At 36.6% G+C, this 15,602-nt stretch overlaps 1 protein-coding gene across 1 annotated transcript; it reads left to right on the forward strand.

Moving 5' to 3' along the window:
• The first annotated feature begins 792 nt into the window (after positions 1–792).
• On the forward strand, positions 793–11,871 carry LOC103713637 (serine/threonine-protein kinase Nek5). Its single transcript, XM_008800640.4, has 14 exons — positions 793–1,692; positions 1,798–1,864; positions 1,951–2,016; positions 2,516–2,562; positions 2,645–2,690; positions 2,776–2,856; positions 2,953–2,995; positions 3,094–3,143; positions 3,895–3,976; positions 4,069–4,118; positions 8,114–8,187; positions 9,337–9,388; positions 9,507–10,163; positions 10,243–11,871. The coding sequence occupies exons 1-14, from the start codon at positions 1,595–1,597 to the stop codon at positions 11,656–11,658; spliced, it is 2,829 nt and encodes a 942-aa protein (XP_008798862.2). The 5' UTR covers positions 793–1,594; the 3' UTR covers positions 11,659–11,871.
• The last annotated feature ends 3,731 nt before the right edge of the window (positions 11,872–15,602 follow it).

Below are 15,602 nucleotides of genomic sequence, written 5' to 3' on the forward strand. Positions count from 1 at the left end.
ATCTTTGGAATAAAAGTAATGAGAGTAACCATACTATTTGACAATATCATTGATGTTTTTATAGCACAATATAATTAGCATTTGTTTATCTATAAAAGGTACTAGTATAATATTGATATGCTTTCATGTAAACAATAATATCATCGTCAGTGGCCACTAGGATGGTCCTAAAATGTTGTTTATAATTGCAATGCACATGTAATAGCTATTATATTTGCTTGACCCTTGCTTGCATATTAAGAGATTCTACATTTACTACTACATCCACATCCTCATCTATATATAAAATTATTAATACAAAAGGTATCACATTTAATATATTATTAGGGGTTGCTGTGGCAGTTGTATAAAGTAGACATGACATAACAACCATTAACTTCTCTGACCACTACATCATTTTTACATGCATCACACTGTAGGTCTCTTCCATTTGTACTCTAATCTTCATTTAGAATCATGTTTTATATGAAAATTTTATGCAAAAGGAGCTTCCTAATCCTCTTTCCTTCCTCTTTTTCAGGTTTATCACCATCAAGCTCAAGTTAATCCAGTGAGGACATAGATGACAGTCCACTGTTCTACCATTAAAACCCCACTGAAAGCAACAGGGGAGGGACTAGGGAGGGAGGGAGAGAGAGAGAGAGACTTAAGTTTTTTTTTTTTTAACTCCAAAATCAAGTAATTAATTCTATTCTCACCTGCCTTTAACCATGGTTAGTAAGTGCTCTTAGCATCCGCAGCTATATATAATTCTCCCACTGGACGATTTTAAAATGAGGAGAAGTGGAGGAGAAGAGAAAAGCCGAAAAAAAAAGGGCCACAAAGAAGAAAGAAGGCTCTCTCGCTCCGGCGCGAGAGGGAGAGAGAGAAAGAGAGAGCCCCAAAAGAGCCCACCAGAAACCCAAACGCATTGCCGTCCTCGCCCTCCAAAGCTGCTGGAGATCGAGGGGCGACGAAGAGAGCTTATCCAATATCTCGATTGGATCTTTTCCCGCCGCTGGATTCGCTTTCCGGCGTTCCCGGAGCGAGAAATAGCGTTTTCTCGCCGGATATCGGTAGTCCGGTGATTGGCGGCGGTGGCGGAGTCGGCTGGGATAGAGGACAGGGGAATCGGCTGGTTCCGGGAGTGGAGGAGGTGGAAAGGCGATGTTTTGAGCAATGTGGGAGAGATGGTGGGGGATCGGGTAGTAAGCAGTTCTATCTATGGGATTCCGATTGTTAGGGAAAAAAAGGTGGTCTTTTGAGGTGATTTCCGGGATTGGTTGATTCGATCTAATGTTGTCAGTGGAGTTTGGATCTCAGTTTGTGGAAATTTTTGTCTGGTTTTCCTTTTATAGCAGTATGGGATCTCGGACCTCAGTCTTGTTATGAGTCAGAAATGCGGATTTGATTTGTTTTATTTCTCTGAGTATTAGATGTAGTTGGAGAAGTTATAGGAGATCTCACTAGATGAACTGAAGATTTATGGAGCAGGGTGTTTCTATTGGGGACTGAGGAGAGTGGTGGCAGATTGGAGCAAACAAGCTGCTTTTCTGGGGATTCAGAGAAGGTCTGTTGATAGAGTACAACATATTTACATTTGTGGATCAGATCCATGGAGTCTCGAATGGATCAATACGAGATAATGGAGCAAATTGGGCGAGGAGCCTTTGGAGCGGCGATTCTAGTGAATCATAAGCTGGAGAAGAAGAAGTAGGTTCACATCGGTGCTTTTAACTTAAATTTGTTTATTTTCGAATTATTTCTTTACAGTTTGGGGGTCTTTGTTCAGCTGCTTAAGAGTTTTTTGGATTTCAGGTATGTTTTAAAGAAAATCCGGCTCGCAAGGCAAACTGAGCGCTGCAGAAGATCAGCTCATCAAGAGGTTGGTGAAATAGATGTGATTTTGCTTGCTTGTTCTGGTCATTGTTTAGAAATTGTGTTCTAATCTTTATGAAAATTTGAGACTAGATGGCTCTCATTGCTCGGCTGCAACACCCTTTCATCGTCGAGTTCAAGGAAGCTTGGGTGGAGAAGGTTTGAAGAGAAGTAGCTAGAACTCATATATACACTTAGATTGTTTATATATATAATATGTATATATAGACACCCCCAAACATACACACATAGAGCTAGACTTGGCTACACTCAAGTGGATGTCCACTTAGATTCGATCAGGTCTACATTGGACAACCGAGGTCCTATATTAATGATTCGAGCCGTTGGATATGATCTATTATGTCTAAATTGCTTGTACACCAAAAAACATGTGATTTAGAGATGGCTAGTCTATGCATCAAGTCATCAAAAATTAATTTTATTTAGTCTATCCAATTTTTGACCACTTGATGCATAGGCTAGGAGTCTCCAAATTATATAATTTTTAGCGTGGAAGCATTTTAGACGAAGTGGATCATATCCAACGGCTTTGATCATTGAGCTTAGCTAAGTCCATCTCTCTCTCTCTCTCTCTCTCTCAATATATATATATATATCTTGTTTATAGCTTATGTCTAGATTATGCTTCTCAATGCAGGGCTGCTATGTTTGTATAGTTACAGGATACTGTGAAGGTGGAGATATGTAAGTGCACTTCTGATATCGGATTTTCTTTTTTCCATAAAAAGGAAACTTGGTATGCCTTATTATCTGTGGCATCTGGCAGGGCCGAGTTGATGAAGAGATCAAATGGAACGTATTTCCCGGAAGAGGTTATGACAACTTTCTGGATAATTTTTGACTTAAACAAGAGCTTTATATGCTGATTGTTTATTGATAATTGTTACTGCTCCTCAGAAATTGTTGAAATGGTTCACTCAACTATTATTAGCAGTTGAATACCTGCATTCCAACTTTGTTTTGCATCGTGACCTCAAGGTTTGTGAGTATATGGAAGCAACTCTGTCTTTCTTATTCTACAGTAAAATATCAACTGATTCTTGTTGCAAATTTATTTTTGAACCTTCTTGGCAGTGCTCAAATATATTTCTGACCAAGGATCAAGATGTTCGCCTTGGTTAGTTTCTCAGGACCCTTAAATATGTAGAGACTTAGATTTCTTAACATCATGCTAACTTTTATTTTTTCGCCTGTGTGTTTCATATTGATGTGCAGGGGATTTTGGACTTGCTAAAACCCTCAAAGCAAATGATTTGGCTTCTTCTGTATGTGTGATTTTACTTAATTTTTTCAATTTAAAAATTTCATGAAATTAGTGGCTTAAATAATCAATATTTGCCAGTCCTTATTTTTTATGTGAAACATGCTATTTGAGGAATCAAAAACCTGGGTACATTTGATGTTACTAAGTACTGGTAGGTGAGAACGGTATAGAACTTCTGAGAAAAATTTCACAGATATGCCAACATAATCCAAACATATCCGTTCAAGGGTGTAAACTTGAGGAACCGTGTTGTAGCTCCAAAAGTTTACATTATACATGATCTTGAATTTCAAATGAATTCCATGAGCTTCCTCCAAAAAGAAAAAACAAGGAAAAAACTGATTGCAATGGTATTTTCCCCAGCTTGTGATTGCTGTCAAGGACATTAATCAATGGCATGCTGATTCTATTGCAAACTTTTCAAGTGTTATCATCTTGACATACCATTATTCTGATTTTCAAGGCTCTCCATTTTGGAAGTCTCCTACATGGAAACTTTTGCTTGAAAGCTAATGCCATGTTTTAGAAAATGTTGCCATGAGATAATGTCTTTTATTGAAAGTAAAGGCAGGAAAGTTTTTTTCCTTTTTAGAGTCCAGGAAAATATATTTATGCCATTGGAGCAGCCATAATAGTTAAATGGCGTCCCCATTATTTTACATTCTTTTGTTGTTGTTTTTCTATATACTGTTGAATTTGCGATACTTGCTATGTCATTAAGAGACTGATGGCTGGGAATTTGCTTTGTTTAGGTTGTTGGAACTCCCAATTACATGTGTCCAGAGCTGCTTGCTGATATTCCATATGGCTTCAAGTCAGATATCTGGTCTCTGGGTAGGACAACTAAATTATAAACTTCTTCTTGCAGATGCTTTGTTAGAGATATATACTAAATTTTGAGCTTTGAATGGAATTTGGATGGGCAGGATGCTGTATGTATGAGATGGCCGCTCATAGACCTGCTTTTAAAGCTTTTGTAAGTTTCTTTCATTTCTTTTTCCCCTCTTGGTTATTAGAAAAATTGATGTGATGGCATTAATTCTCAACGATGTCAGCTTCCAACATATTCCCTTAGATTAAAGGTTCCTTACTGATATCAGTGCCAGCTTACACCTTATACTGAACATGATCAGTATATCTTATGCCTCCATTCTATCATAAGTGAAATAATGAAGCAGGAAATAGTTCCCTATGGTATGCTTACCTTTTGTCTTTTCTGCTTCTCAACAAAAGATGAATGATACATGGTCAACTTATTATGGGCATTGTTTTGAATTATATATGATTATATGCGTGCATAAAAAGAAATGTTACTGCTATTGATTTTTCTAACGTAAATAGAATGCAAAAAGTCAGTATTTTATGAAAAATATTTTGTTATTAAATAGAGGAAGACATTAAGTAAAAAATTTCATCATACATTCTCCAATTGAACTCTGCCTCTACCTTAAAAGAATGCAATAGCTCTGCAAAGCCTCAAAATGGTTTAAGCTCAAAACATTTTCATAGATTCAAGTATTGGCTAAAGGCCAGAAACAAAATATTTTGGCTGAATTATTTTGAAATTTTTGACAATCATAAATTGATGGACCTCAGAAACTGATAGATGCCTGTATAGTCTCTGTTTCAGAAATTTGGCACTTATTTCACTTGTTTCAGCCAAAAGAATATTGGTTTTGAGCTAGTTAGAGCATCATCTTGGTGTACATTCTATTTTAATATTGTCCATTTTTTCAAAATTTTGTTTGTAAGCTGATTTCTAGTTCCCCATGCTCTTTCAGTCAGTTTCAACAAGAATAATTTTTGAAGGACATTGGTTTGTTAAAAGCCCATAGAAAAGATACTCTATTATCGTTGGCTCAAACATGGGCTAAGACTGATTTAACCTTTAACATTTGCCACACAACAGTTCTGAAAAGTTCTTTTTTCCCCCTGCTTTTTCCTTTTTTAAAGAACTTCATGGTTGAAGCATAGAAACCTCCCGTGGATTCCAAACACTGCAGAGAGAGGATATAAAAGGATTGAGCAAGGAAGTTGTTTTTTACTCACCACCTACAAAATGATGTTCTGAAGTGTCATGTTAAATGAGGCTACTGCAACTGCAACTCAAGTCTCAACCTTTCCCATGCCAAAATAAATTTCATGGACTGTGTGGAGACTTCTAATAAAGTGTCATAGCTTTTCATTTTCGTTGAGTAATATACCGTGAAAATAAGTATTTCCAATGTTAAGTATAAAGAATCATGGACCAGCAAACTTGATATTGAATTTAACTATATGTATATGCATATTATTTATGTACAATATAAGCTTCAATAGTCAAACCAAAAACCCAAATCCTTTACATGTATTTTACCTAGACTATTGGTAATCATAAATTGAAAGTTCTTAAGGGCAAGACAAAGATTTCATGTGATTTGTGGTTTGGAAAATCTAAACCAAGTTATGTTGATCTTATGTGTTATGAAACTCATAGATCATGATCATCAGTGTTAATTATTGATAAAGCCCATCTTGCATTTTCAAAAACAACATGTGTATCCAACTATCCATTTTATGACTGCCTGATCCATTAAGAAGAAACTTATGAAACATTTGATTTTTGTTTTTAGGAATTCTAACTAGTCTAGGTCATGTAAGCTTTGTGGATTCTCTATTTTAGTGGCTTGCATCCATTTCATTTATCACCCAGTTTATTCATAGGAAACCATATGATTAGATGAACCATGTCGAACTGGCCGGTTCAAGGTGTATGGAACCAGACTGGTCAGTTATTGGTAGGTTTATTGATTCAACTCAGAAAATAAACAAGGCCCCTCACCCATTTGACGCTTGGATGAATTCAAAACCCTAACCCCGGCTACCTTTGTCCTCGTATGTCAATGATGCCGTCGTTGTATGATGATGACGACGTCTCTGGGTAAGTCTCTCTATCCTCCTCTTTCTCTCAGTCCATTGCCAGATTTGGGGCTCTCTAAGCTCCCCGTTGACAGCCTTCGATCTCTCCCTCTCCCTCTCCCTCTCCCTTTCCCTCTTGGTCCATTGCTGGATCTGGGGCTCTCAGAGCTCCCTGTCAACGGCCTTCGACCTCTCTCTCTCCCCCTCTCCCCCACCCTCTCTCTATCTATCTCCAGATTCAGGGCTCTCAGAGCTCTCTGTTGACAGCCTTTGACCTTTCTCTCCCTCCCTCTCTCTCTCCCTCTCCTTCCTCTCCCCCCTCTCTCTATCTATCTCTCCCCCTCTCTCTTCCTCTTTTGGTATGCTCTGGAATGGTGTCATACGGATCCCTATCGTATTGAACCAGTTGCTCATAGGTACCATCTCCGGTACTGGTTTAGGGAACTTTGATTGAAGTGCAACATGGTGAGAAAATTGTGGGATTAAAGGATTGGGCATATTGGCCTCATGCTGGCTAGGAGCTGGTAAACTATGGCTATATATACCTAAGTTAGCTAAACTAGGCCCAAACCACGATCGCATTGCACCCAGACCCAGCCCAAGCTGCTTGGTACCACTTGGCTCTAAGCAAGTATCAAGGCCCTTTCTTTTCCTTCTCGATCATTTGAAGGCAGAAGAGAGCTCTAAAGGTATTGGGGAGGCTTCTTTAACATTATTTATTAAACCATTTATTTCCAGTAGCCTTATTACATTTTGATTGTTAATTGAAACATATAGTTTATGCAAAAAAATATAGAAGTAAAGCAATAGAAACAAAATAAAAGGCAAAAGAGTTGGGGGCCAAAATAGACCATATGGTGTATTAGTTGTGCCAGAGTGTTCCAGTTGGTACTATTTGTTGGTGTTCTGTGAGATATGGCACACATCATCTGGTCATCGATACACCTTGGTATTTTTGAAGTTTGAATCCTTGAGAAATACATTGAGGTCGTTGAAAATTGAGATAACAAAAGCTAATCGCTCATTGACTATGCTCTAACTCACAAGGCCCCACCATGGGGCTTTTATACTCTGGCAGATGCTTTATGGGCTGATGGTTAAATGACAGATTTCTCATTGCCTCTTTGTGTGGCATACATTGAATTAGCTGCACCAGTAAGCCAAACATGGTGGTCGTCCAAAGGAGTATATGTTTTCACTTTGATCATTTGCTCCCCAACCTCCAAAATATTCAATCAGAGGAATTATATCTATGCATCTTTTCTTCATTTGTAATGCATTAAGGCTTATTTTACCCAAAAAGGAAACCCTTTGAAACATTTTGGTTCCTAGGCACTCTACATAGCCAATTTTATTTTTAGTGTTGGATTCTCTATTTTAATGGCCTCATCATGTAATTTGAACTGATACAATTCAGAATTAAATTGGTAGGATTCTAGCTCAGCTATCTCTCTCTCTTTCTCACTCTCTCACATGTGTATGTTTGTACATACATTGTCACAGATACAAAATGTGGTCGTGGCCATCCCATGTGTAGTTCTTGATTTTCTAGCATATTGGCCACAGTAAGCAACTACAGTTTTGCTCATGTGTTGGATACAAATTAATGTATAAGGTTATGTATCCAGCAGCTGCTTATATCTCAAGGTACTGACTGAGCTGGATTATTATTCTGCAACATGGTTTAAGGCGCCAATTCTAGATGGTATAAGTTGTAGTTGAACCTTATTTTTTTAGTCCTTTCTGAATCAGTCTTATTACAGGTTGGAGCCTTTTGCAGCTAATAGAAGATAGTTACTTGATCTTTTCTTGTAAATGAGCTAGTCTTTCAAATAGCTAACATGCGTCTTACTACTTTGTTTCACATGTTCACTCTATTTATTTATTCTGAAGAATTAGTTTGTCTGGGAATAGCTTAAATCAGTTTTCTTCTGTACCTTTTTATATGTTTAATACTCTTTTACATCTTCTCAAATGCTATCACTTATTCTGATAAAAAATATGACACGAAACATTAATGGCATAAGTATCGGGCAAGATTTGTATTAATGGCTCATGTGAAAACTTTTTCAGGATATGGCTGGATTGATAAGTAAGATAAACAGGTCTTCTATTGGCCCTTTACCTTCATGCTATTCTTCTTCCCTGTGAGTGTTCTCTATGCTATTACATACTTGTTGAAGCTTAGTGATAATCTTTCTTGGATGAAATCGTTGAAGATTTGTGATTGTAGGATGATTTGTGATTGTAGGGTGGTTTCATTTTGTTTTCCTCACACTTATCGGCTTTGCTTCTTTTAATGGAAAAATATCAATGTTTTGGTATTCATATATTAATCTTTGGTATTTGATAACATTGTCTACTCTGTTTTGATGCATAAGTATTTCTTATCATTTGACTTGGAGATACCAGTGTCTTCAGCATTTTTCAGTTGCAAGTGCTTAACATTGGTAGAATCTAGTGTTGTTGATAATCAAGATTAAATAGCAGACAAGATACCCAACATGGTATAGTCAGTAACAATTCATTTATTTTCTTTTTCTTTCTAGTTTAGCTTGGCCTATTCTAAGGCCCCAAGCTTGCAAACATCCTTTGACAGAGTTAAGGCCTCAGATCAAGTCTGTCCTTATTGTCCTTTTGGTTTGGGCAAATAAATATTTCAATTAGATATTGTTTGTTATTTTATCCTGGTTTTTATAAAGCAAGTAACACATTGCTTGTGTTTATAATAGTTTCTAGATAGATTGAAATTTGTAAAAAACAAGCTGAACCTGAGAAGAATTAGATAAATCTGTTTTTTTGAATATCTGCTATATTATTAACATATAACTGTAGTAGCATCAAGATTTATTTTACTAATTGTTCCCATATTATAATGAGAAAATGTGCATTTCTAATCTAAAAATGTGTTAATCGGATTTCTTGAAATTGATATGCACGCGTAGAGCATTCCCACATAAAGCCCGAGCAAACCTAAAACTTCAAAATCTCCTATAAAACATGTGAGAAAGTTTTGTTACTATTATTTTTGACCATATCAGTTGGCTTCATCGTTTGGTTGGGCCTTATGGGTTGGGCAGTTTAGACATGGACTGACTGTTTATGCAATCTCCTAAAGCCCAGATGACTCTTTCTGTTAATGATTTGAGATTACTGGTTTATTCTACTTAAAATATCTGCCATAAGCTCATGTTTTGGGAAATTGCCATTCAGTTTTTCCCTTTTTGTTTTTGCTTTCTTGTTTTGCTAGAATCAACTAGTTGAAGAGAGATCTGTTTTGGTGTAATTTCATGCAGGAAAACACTTATTAAGAGCATGTTGAGAAAGAACCCAGAGCATCGACCAAATGTAAGCCTTTCTTTTTAAGGTCGACAATTTTGGCCATTTGTAAGTTTTGGTCTCTTTATGTTTTAATAATACTATCTCCACAACTTTGTCTAATGATGAAATGATTTAATCCAATCAGGCATCTGAAATTCTAAGACATCCATATTTACAACCATATGCCAATCAGTATCGACCATCCCCTGATCCTTCAAGTGTAACTCAGTCACCAGAGAAGCACATCTCTACTTCATGCAGTGGTCAGAAGAACATGTCTGAAAGCCAAAACAGCAGCATTTCTAGCAGTGATAAGGACAGTTTGCAGTCAAGTGAGAGAAATACATCAGAGTTAGCAGTCAACTGTGACCACAAGGAATTTGAAAAAGACACTTCTTCAAATGATGGGGTTGCTTTTGTTCCCTCACAAGATGTCATAGGTGATTGTGATTTCTCTAAAATTGAGACAGAGAGACAAGATTCATCGAAATCCTTGCATGTTGATCAGCAGCCAAAGGTCGAGTCTAAGCAACCAAAGACTGTTAAAAATATAATGATGGCTCTTAAGGAGGGCAGACTCAGAGAGAGCAGCTCACCGGCGAGAGCCAGTCGTGTTAAAATAGGAGGTACACCAAATCATAAAAATGGCACAGAACCATCTCCCAAGTCATCTAAGCCTACTAGTTCCAGTTCTTCAAGCTCCAAGTCCAATGCAGAAGCTCCAGCTCCAGCTTGTGAATCAGTCAAGACCAATAGTGATTCTGCAAAAAGAGTGCTGGCATCACACCCCTTGAAGCATCTGGTGAGTGTAGATTCCATTATTTTTCACCTGCATTTTCGAATTGTCCCTTTTCATTCATTTTATCTGTCACTTGTTGCAGTTACCGGTATTGGATTGCTCCCCAAAAACTAAAGTTAGACATGAGGGGGTTTCACCCTCTGTTCCGGTAAAACAAGTTATGGAAGATAGCAACCCTATCAAGGCAAAGCAAAGGCTTCCACCTCCCAGTATTGTCAGAAGGCCTTCTGTCCCTTTAGCCAAACCTGCTGTGCCTGACAGTTCGAGTCCGACTGACAATGGTAACAAGGGTGTTCCTGTGAAGATAAGTCCAGAGCATGAGAGGAGTCAAAATCAAACTGTGTATAGCCCCAAGCAAGTCATTAGCCAGGTTGAGGAATCTGAAAAGATTTCTTTGGATCCTTCAAGAAGAATGCAAACTGATACAGGCAACTCGGGAGCACCATCTGTTCAGACTCAGGAATCTCTACAGACAGGGAGCTCAAACTCTAAAATCGATCACGCCAACGAGATCTTGCTCCCTAAAATTTCTGAATCTAATCCACCAAGATGTTCGATTTCTTCATTCACGCAGTCAAGAGTTGATTATTCATCTGTAGAAAGTCTAGATCATGATTATAAACATACACCAATTACTGAGGTCAATCCAGCTGACTTGCAAAAGAGTAGTGCTAGTAATGATGAACTGTGTCTGAGTTCTGTCCTGGAGCCATCCTTTCCCAGCTCTGAGCAGGAGTTTGTTTGTAAAGATGATGGATCTGTGATCATGCCTGAGAAGAATCCTGTTGCAACACAAAGTGGTGACGACAGGTTTGCTGTCAGAGAGCTCTTCTCATCCATAACCGATATTGCACCTTTTGTTTCAGCAACCCCAAAGAATACTCCTATGGAGAAGGGACCAGTTCCAAATCAGACTTTGGAAAAGCCGGCAGCTCATTTAACCCCAGCTTTTGATGATGTTATTCATGTCATAAGACACAGTAGCTTTCGGGTTGGCAGCGAGCAGCCAGCAATTGAGAATGTTGAAAAGGGTGTTCAGAACATAGATATGGGGAAGCTATTTAATGTAGTCAGAGAAGATGTGGACATGAGGAGTATCTCACCAAGCCTGAAACCTCCTGGATTTGTTGAAGCTGTAACTGTTAAATCTAATGTTTTAGAAAACAATATCATCAAGGAGAAACCAGACACCTTAGAAACTGTAAAATCAAATTCTACAGAGGTCCGATCACATTCATCAGATGTCAACCTTGGGTCAAAGGAAGACGAATCTCCAGCTAAAGAAACACTGGATGTGAAATCTTTTAGACAGAGAGCAGAGGCACTTGAAGGTTTGTTAGAGCTTTCGGCGGAGCTACTACAGCATAATAGGTTGGAAGAGCTTGCAGTTGTTTTAAAGCCATTTGGAAAGGATAAGGTCTCCCCACGAGAAACTGTGATCTGGTTGGCAAAGAGTTTTAAAGGGATGATGAATGAGGATGGCAGCCACCTGGGATGAGAATTCATACCCTTCTCTTTGGATTATTATTTCCCCTTTCCTACCTCCAAAATGTTATTCATTAGTAATATCTCTTGCTCTTGCTTGTTTTCCACATTTTTTTTGTATTCTTTGCAAAAAATGTTGTAAATAGTCAGATTTGTGAACTAAATAAGACATCTTTTATCCAAACACATGAGCTTGAAGAAGTGATAGATGCATGTTATGATGTAGGATGAAGATATTTTTATTGGCCATTGCTTATTGATGCTTCATAGGTTTAGCAAATTGCATCATCCAGGTTATTTCTTCTATATTCACTTCCTAATCCATGTATCAGACCATCAGAACCTCCACTGCAAGCTGATATGCAACATCTACATTGCCTTATATTGCATTTCGTACATATGATAAGAATAATGAAAGGTTTTTTTTCCTGTTTCCTTTTTAGTAATGTCTGATCATAAAACAAAATGGACTTGGTGATTTTTGTTTATAATTAAGGTAGATTAAGCTGCAGTGATTAGCAACTTGGTGTACTAATCCATTAGCAAGTTATATATACTTGCAGATGTTCTGGTGTTTGTTTTCTTAGGTTGCTTATAATCCTAGTAATGGAACCTGTTGTGCAAAACTACATCAACGTTCACCCATTCATTTTTGGCCTAAAAGTTTTCTATTTTCCTTGTTAGTTATATACATGGGATTTGGTCTATTGCATGGTGTCTCGGACCATAACCCATTCCAAAGGTTGTAACCAGAGTTTGAAGATTATCTGATAAACTAGACTCATTGTGTCTCTCATTCCATTATAAACTAGAATATAATCTCTTGGTTTTATTAAGGGATGAAGCTATAGACAAATTTCAAGTTTAGCATGTCCCCACTTTTGATAAGCTTCTTGTTCACCCCTCCGTCGGTGCCAATTAAATAGTTTGTAGATAGACCAGAAAACCAATTTAAATACTGGTTGGATATGGATATGGTTATGGCTATTAAGATACAAACAAGACTGCATCAAAACATGAGGAAAGCATCATTTATATATGTCACTTAACCAGGCTGAAGCTGTGCCAGCCTTCAAGCTTTGATGCTGTAGGTCACGTAGACTGCATCCAACAAACTGACTGTCCCAGCTGACCATATATTGAAACTGCTGCTTGCACTAAAACTTCACTTGAATTCTTAAATGGTCAACTAGAACCTGGCGCATGCTTGACACACAAGAGGGACACCTAAAAGGATGGTCATGGTCCCATAGAAAGACAGGAGGGATATAGGTAGGTAGTGATGGTGCTCAAAACTAGCTAGGAAAATTTGGCATGCATAGCATCTTGTGTTAGCTTCTTTTGACAGCATTTAGAGCTATTGTTACCATCATGCTATGCAGTACCGATAGATATCGGTACTGGTATATCAGTATTGGTACGTCTGATGTACCGTATACCATACCGTACCGACACTCGATACGCTTATGCTAGTGCATCACTGGTACGGGATCCGGTATCAGTACGGCGAATCTTAGTTGTCATCCAAGTTATTTTTTAGCTACAATGCACATGCTTATCTCGCTAGCAGCGTCCAAGCTTCCAATCTCCTTTCCAATATTTCACTTGCTCCAACTTAAAAAGACAAACACCCAAACACACCATGATCAAGCCTCAGGCTGGAATGGTGGTTCTCTCTTTTGCTTATCATGTCATTTCCCACCATACTGCATGGAGGTGGAAAAAGAACAAAAGAGTTATCTGGTGTTTTTGGTTCCCAAGTAAGCTGAGTTATTATTTTACTATTTTGTAATCAGTGAACAAAACTAATAGAATGCTAGCTGTAGATAGTAAAATGCTTTCTCATCTCAAAGGTGTTCTTGGATACAAAGAACAAAAGAAAGAAAGAAAGATTGAGGCCAAAAAGAAGTATTGCTATGGGGAGATAATTTTTTTATTCACAAGAAATTCATTTGGCAATGTAGGGTAGGGGGTTGGTAACAATACCAGGAATTAATGTCATCCCAAGGGTTTCAATTGTTGAGAGATCAACACGATATTAGTAATAAGATATAACTTTTCATGTGCCCATTAATTGGTACCCTAAAGCATTTTCCAGCAAAAATTCAATGCTCCACATTTATGATTGTTTTTTCCCTGTTAAGTAACATAGATTACAGTTGCTGCGTGTACCTTATTAACTATAGTTGTTGCATGAGTCGATTTAAAACAAATAAAACAAAAGTTTAGATTCATATTTTTAATAATTTAGCACAAGAATGGTCAACTTGTTCTCCTAATAACAAATAAATTTATTAATATATTTATTGGAACAACAATTTGATGATTAAAATAAAGAAGTAAATTTAAACAACGTGGAGAATAAGAGCATTTTTTTATGGATGAATACCCTTTGGATGAATACCATCTTGGATTGAAAGGAAGCTTGTGGATATTAGACTGAGCTTCACCCTTCTTTTTTATGGTCAAAATGATTGAATTGATACTAGGTTTCATGTAAATATGATAGGCTTTTTTGGGATAGATTGGTTAAGATTTGTTTTCTTTTTTAAAAAAAAAGTTTAAAAAAGTTTTTGGTGCTCCATCCCTCTCTCCTGATCTTTTTTTTTTTTTAGAAAAAGTTTTTGGTATTCTACCCCTCTCTCCTCTCTCTCTTACTTTGTATTTCTCTTTCGACCCATCTATATTCTACAACCTCTTTTTTTTTTTTCTCAATGCCTCACAATTCTTTAGTTTTAATACTTATGTGACACGGAGAATTAGGATAGAATGGAGGAAAGTTATCTAAAGTTATTTTAGAATGGTGGTAAAGCCTAACATTGCTTCATGATTGATGTTTTAGGATTTTTGATAAATTTTCATATTCTCTAGATGCTTTTTGTATATAATTGAATAAAACTATAAATATTTTTTTTATTTATTTATTTTGAATTTATTAACACATGTATGATGCACATTTAAAAAAAATAAACTTTTAAATGAATAAATATAAATTATGAAAATAGTATTATTTATTTTTATTTATAAATAGTAGAAGGAGGAGTTTTTTTGGATGGTTTCACTGAAAAGGAAATATTTTATCAAGATTTTCCCTTTTTCGGTGGTAATTGACATTTTAAATGTTTTATTTATTTTTATCACAATTTTTTTGGTATACTATTTTCCTTACATATTTGTAATATATTTTTCTAAATTTTTCCATATTTATTGAAAGGATGGAGTTTTGAATCTTTTGATTTTTTTTAATTCATTTATGCTATAATGGTAATTAGGTAAAATTTTTCCTTACTGATTTACATAATGAATTCTAAATTTTATTTTTCTTATTTGTATATAACAAGGAACATCTAGGCAATCTAGAAAAAAATGAAAGTGCTTTTTAAGGATAAAAAACAGATAGACCGAATCTGAAAGAAATATTTTTTAGATTTCCAAACATTTATATTTTGAAACAGTAGAGATTTATGATGGAGGGGCCACTTACCACATCACAAAAAATTTTGCATGCCTCGAATTTCCTCTCACGTGATCCTCACATGCCACGCGGAGTTGCCGTTTACTTTACTCTCAAGCATTCTCCCCTTTTTTAACCTTTTTAATCTCTTTAACCTTTTTAACCCTTTTTTTGGCAATTCTCAGCTGCCCCGCCTTCCGAAACCTGCGACGAGGAAACGCCACCTAATCCGCGAAAACCGAGCTTAGGGACCTTTCAAGAAATCAATCTTAAACCAGGGACTGTCTGATAATAGTATCTTCTAAAAAGTACAAGTAAATTATTTTTTTTTCTACAAAACTTTCTAAATATTGAAATTTGCATGAATACACTTCCAAAATTAATATTTATGTGTATACCCATATAAATACTTAATTTGTGCGTATACCTCCAAAATTTATGCATTTATATAAATTTTAATATTTAGAAGGATATTTATGCAAAAATCTAAGATTTTTTTTTCA

This window comes from Phoenix dactylifera, unplaced genomic scaffold (genome assembly GCF_009389715.1).
Source record: "Phoenix dactylifera cultivar Barhee BC4 unplaced genomic scaffold, palm_55x_up_171113_PBpolish2nd_filt_p 000026F, whole genome shotgun sequence".
In the NCBI taxonomy this organism is placed as follows: domain Eukaryota; kingdom Viridiplantae; phylum Streptophyta; class Magnoliopsida; order Arecales; family Arecaceae; genus Phoenix; species Phoenix dactylifera.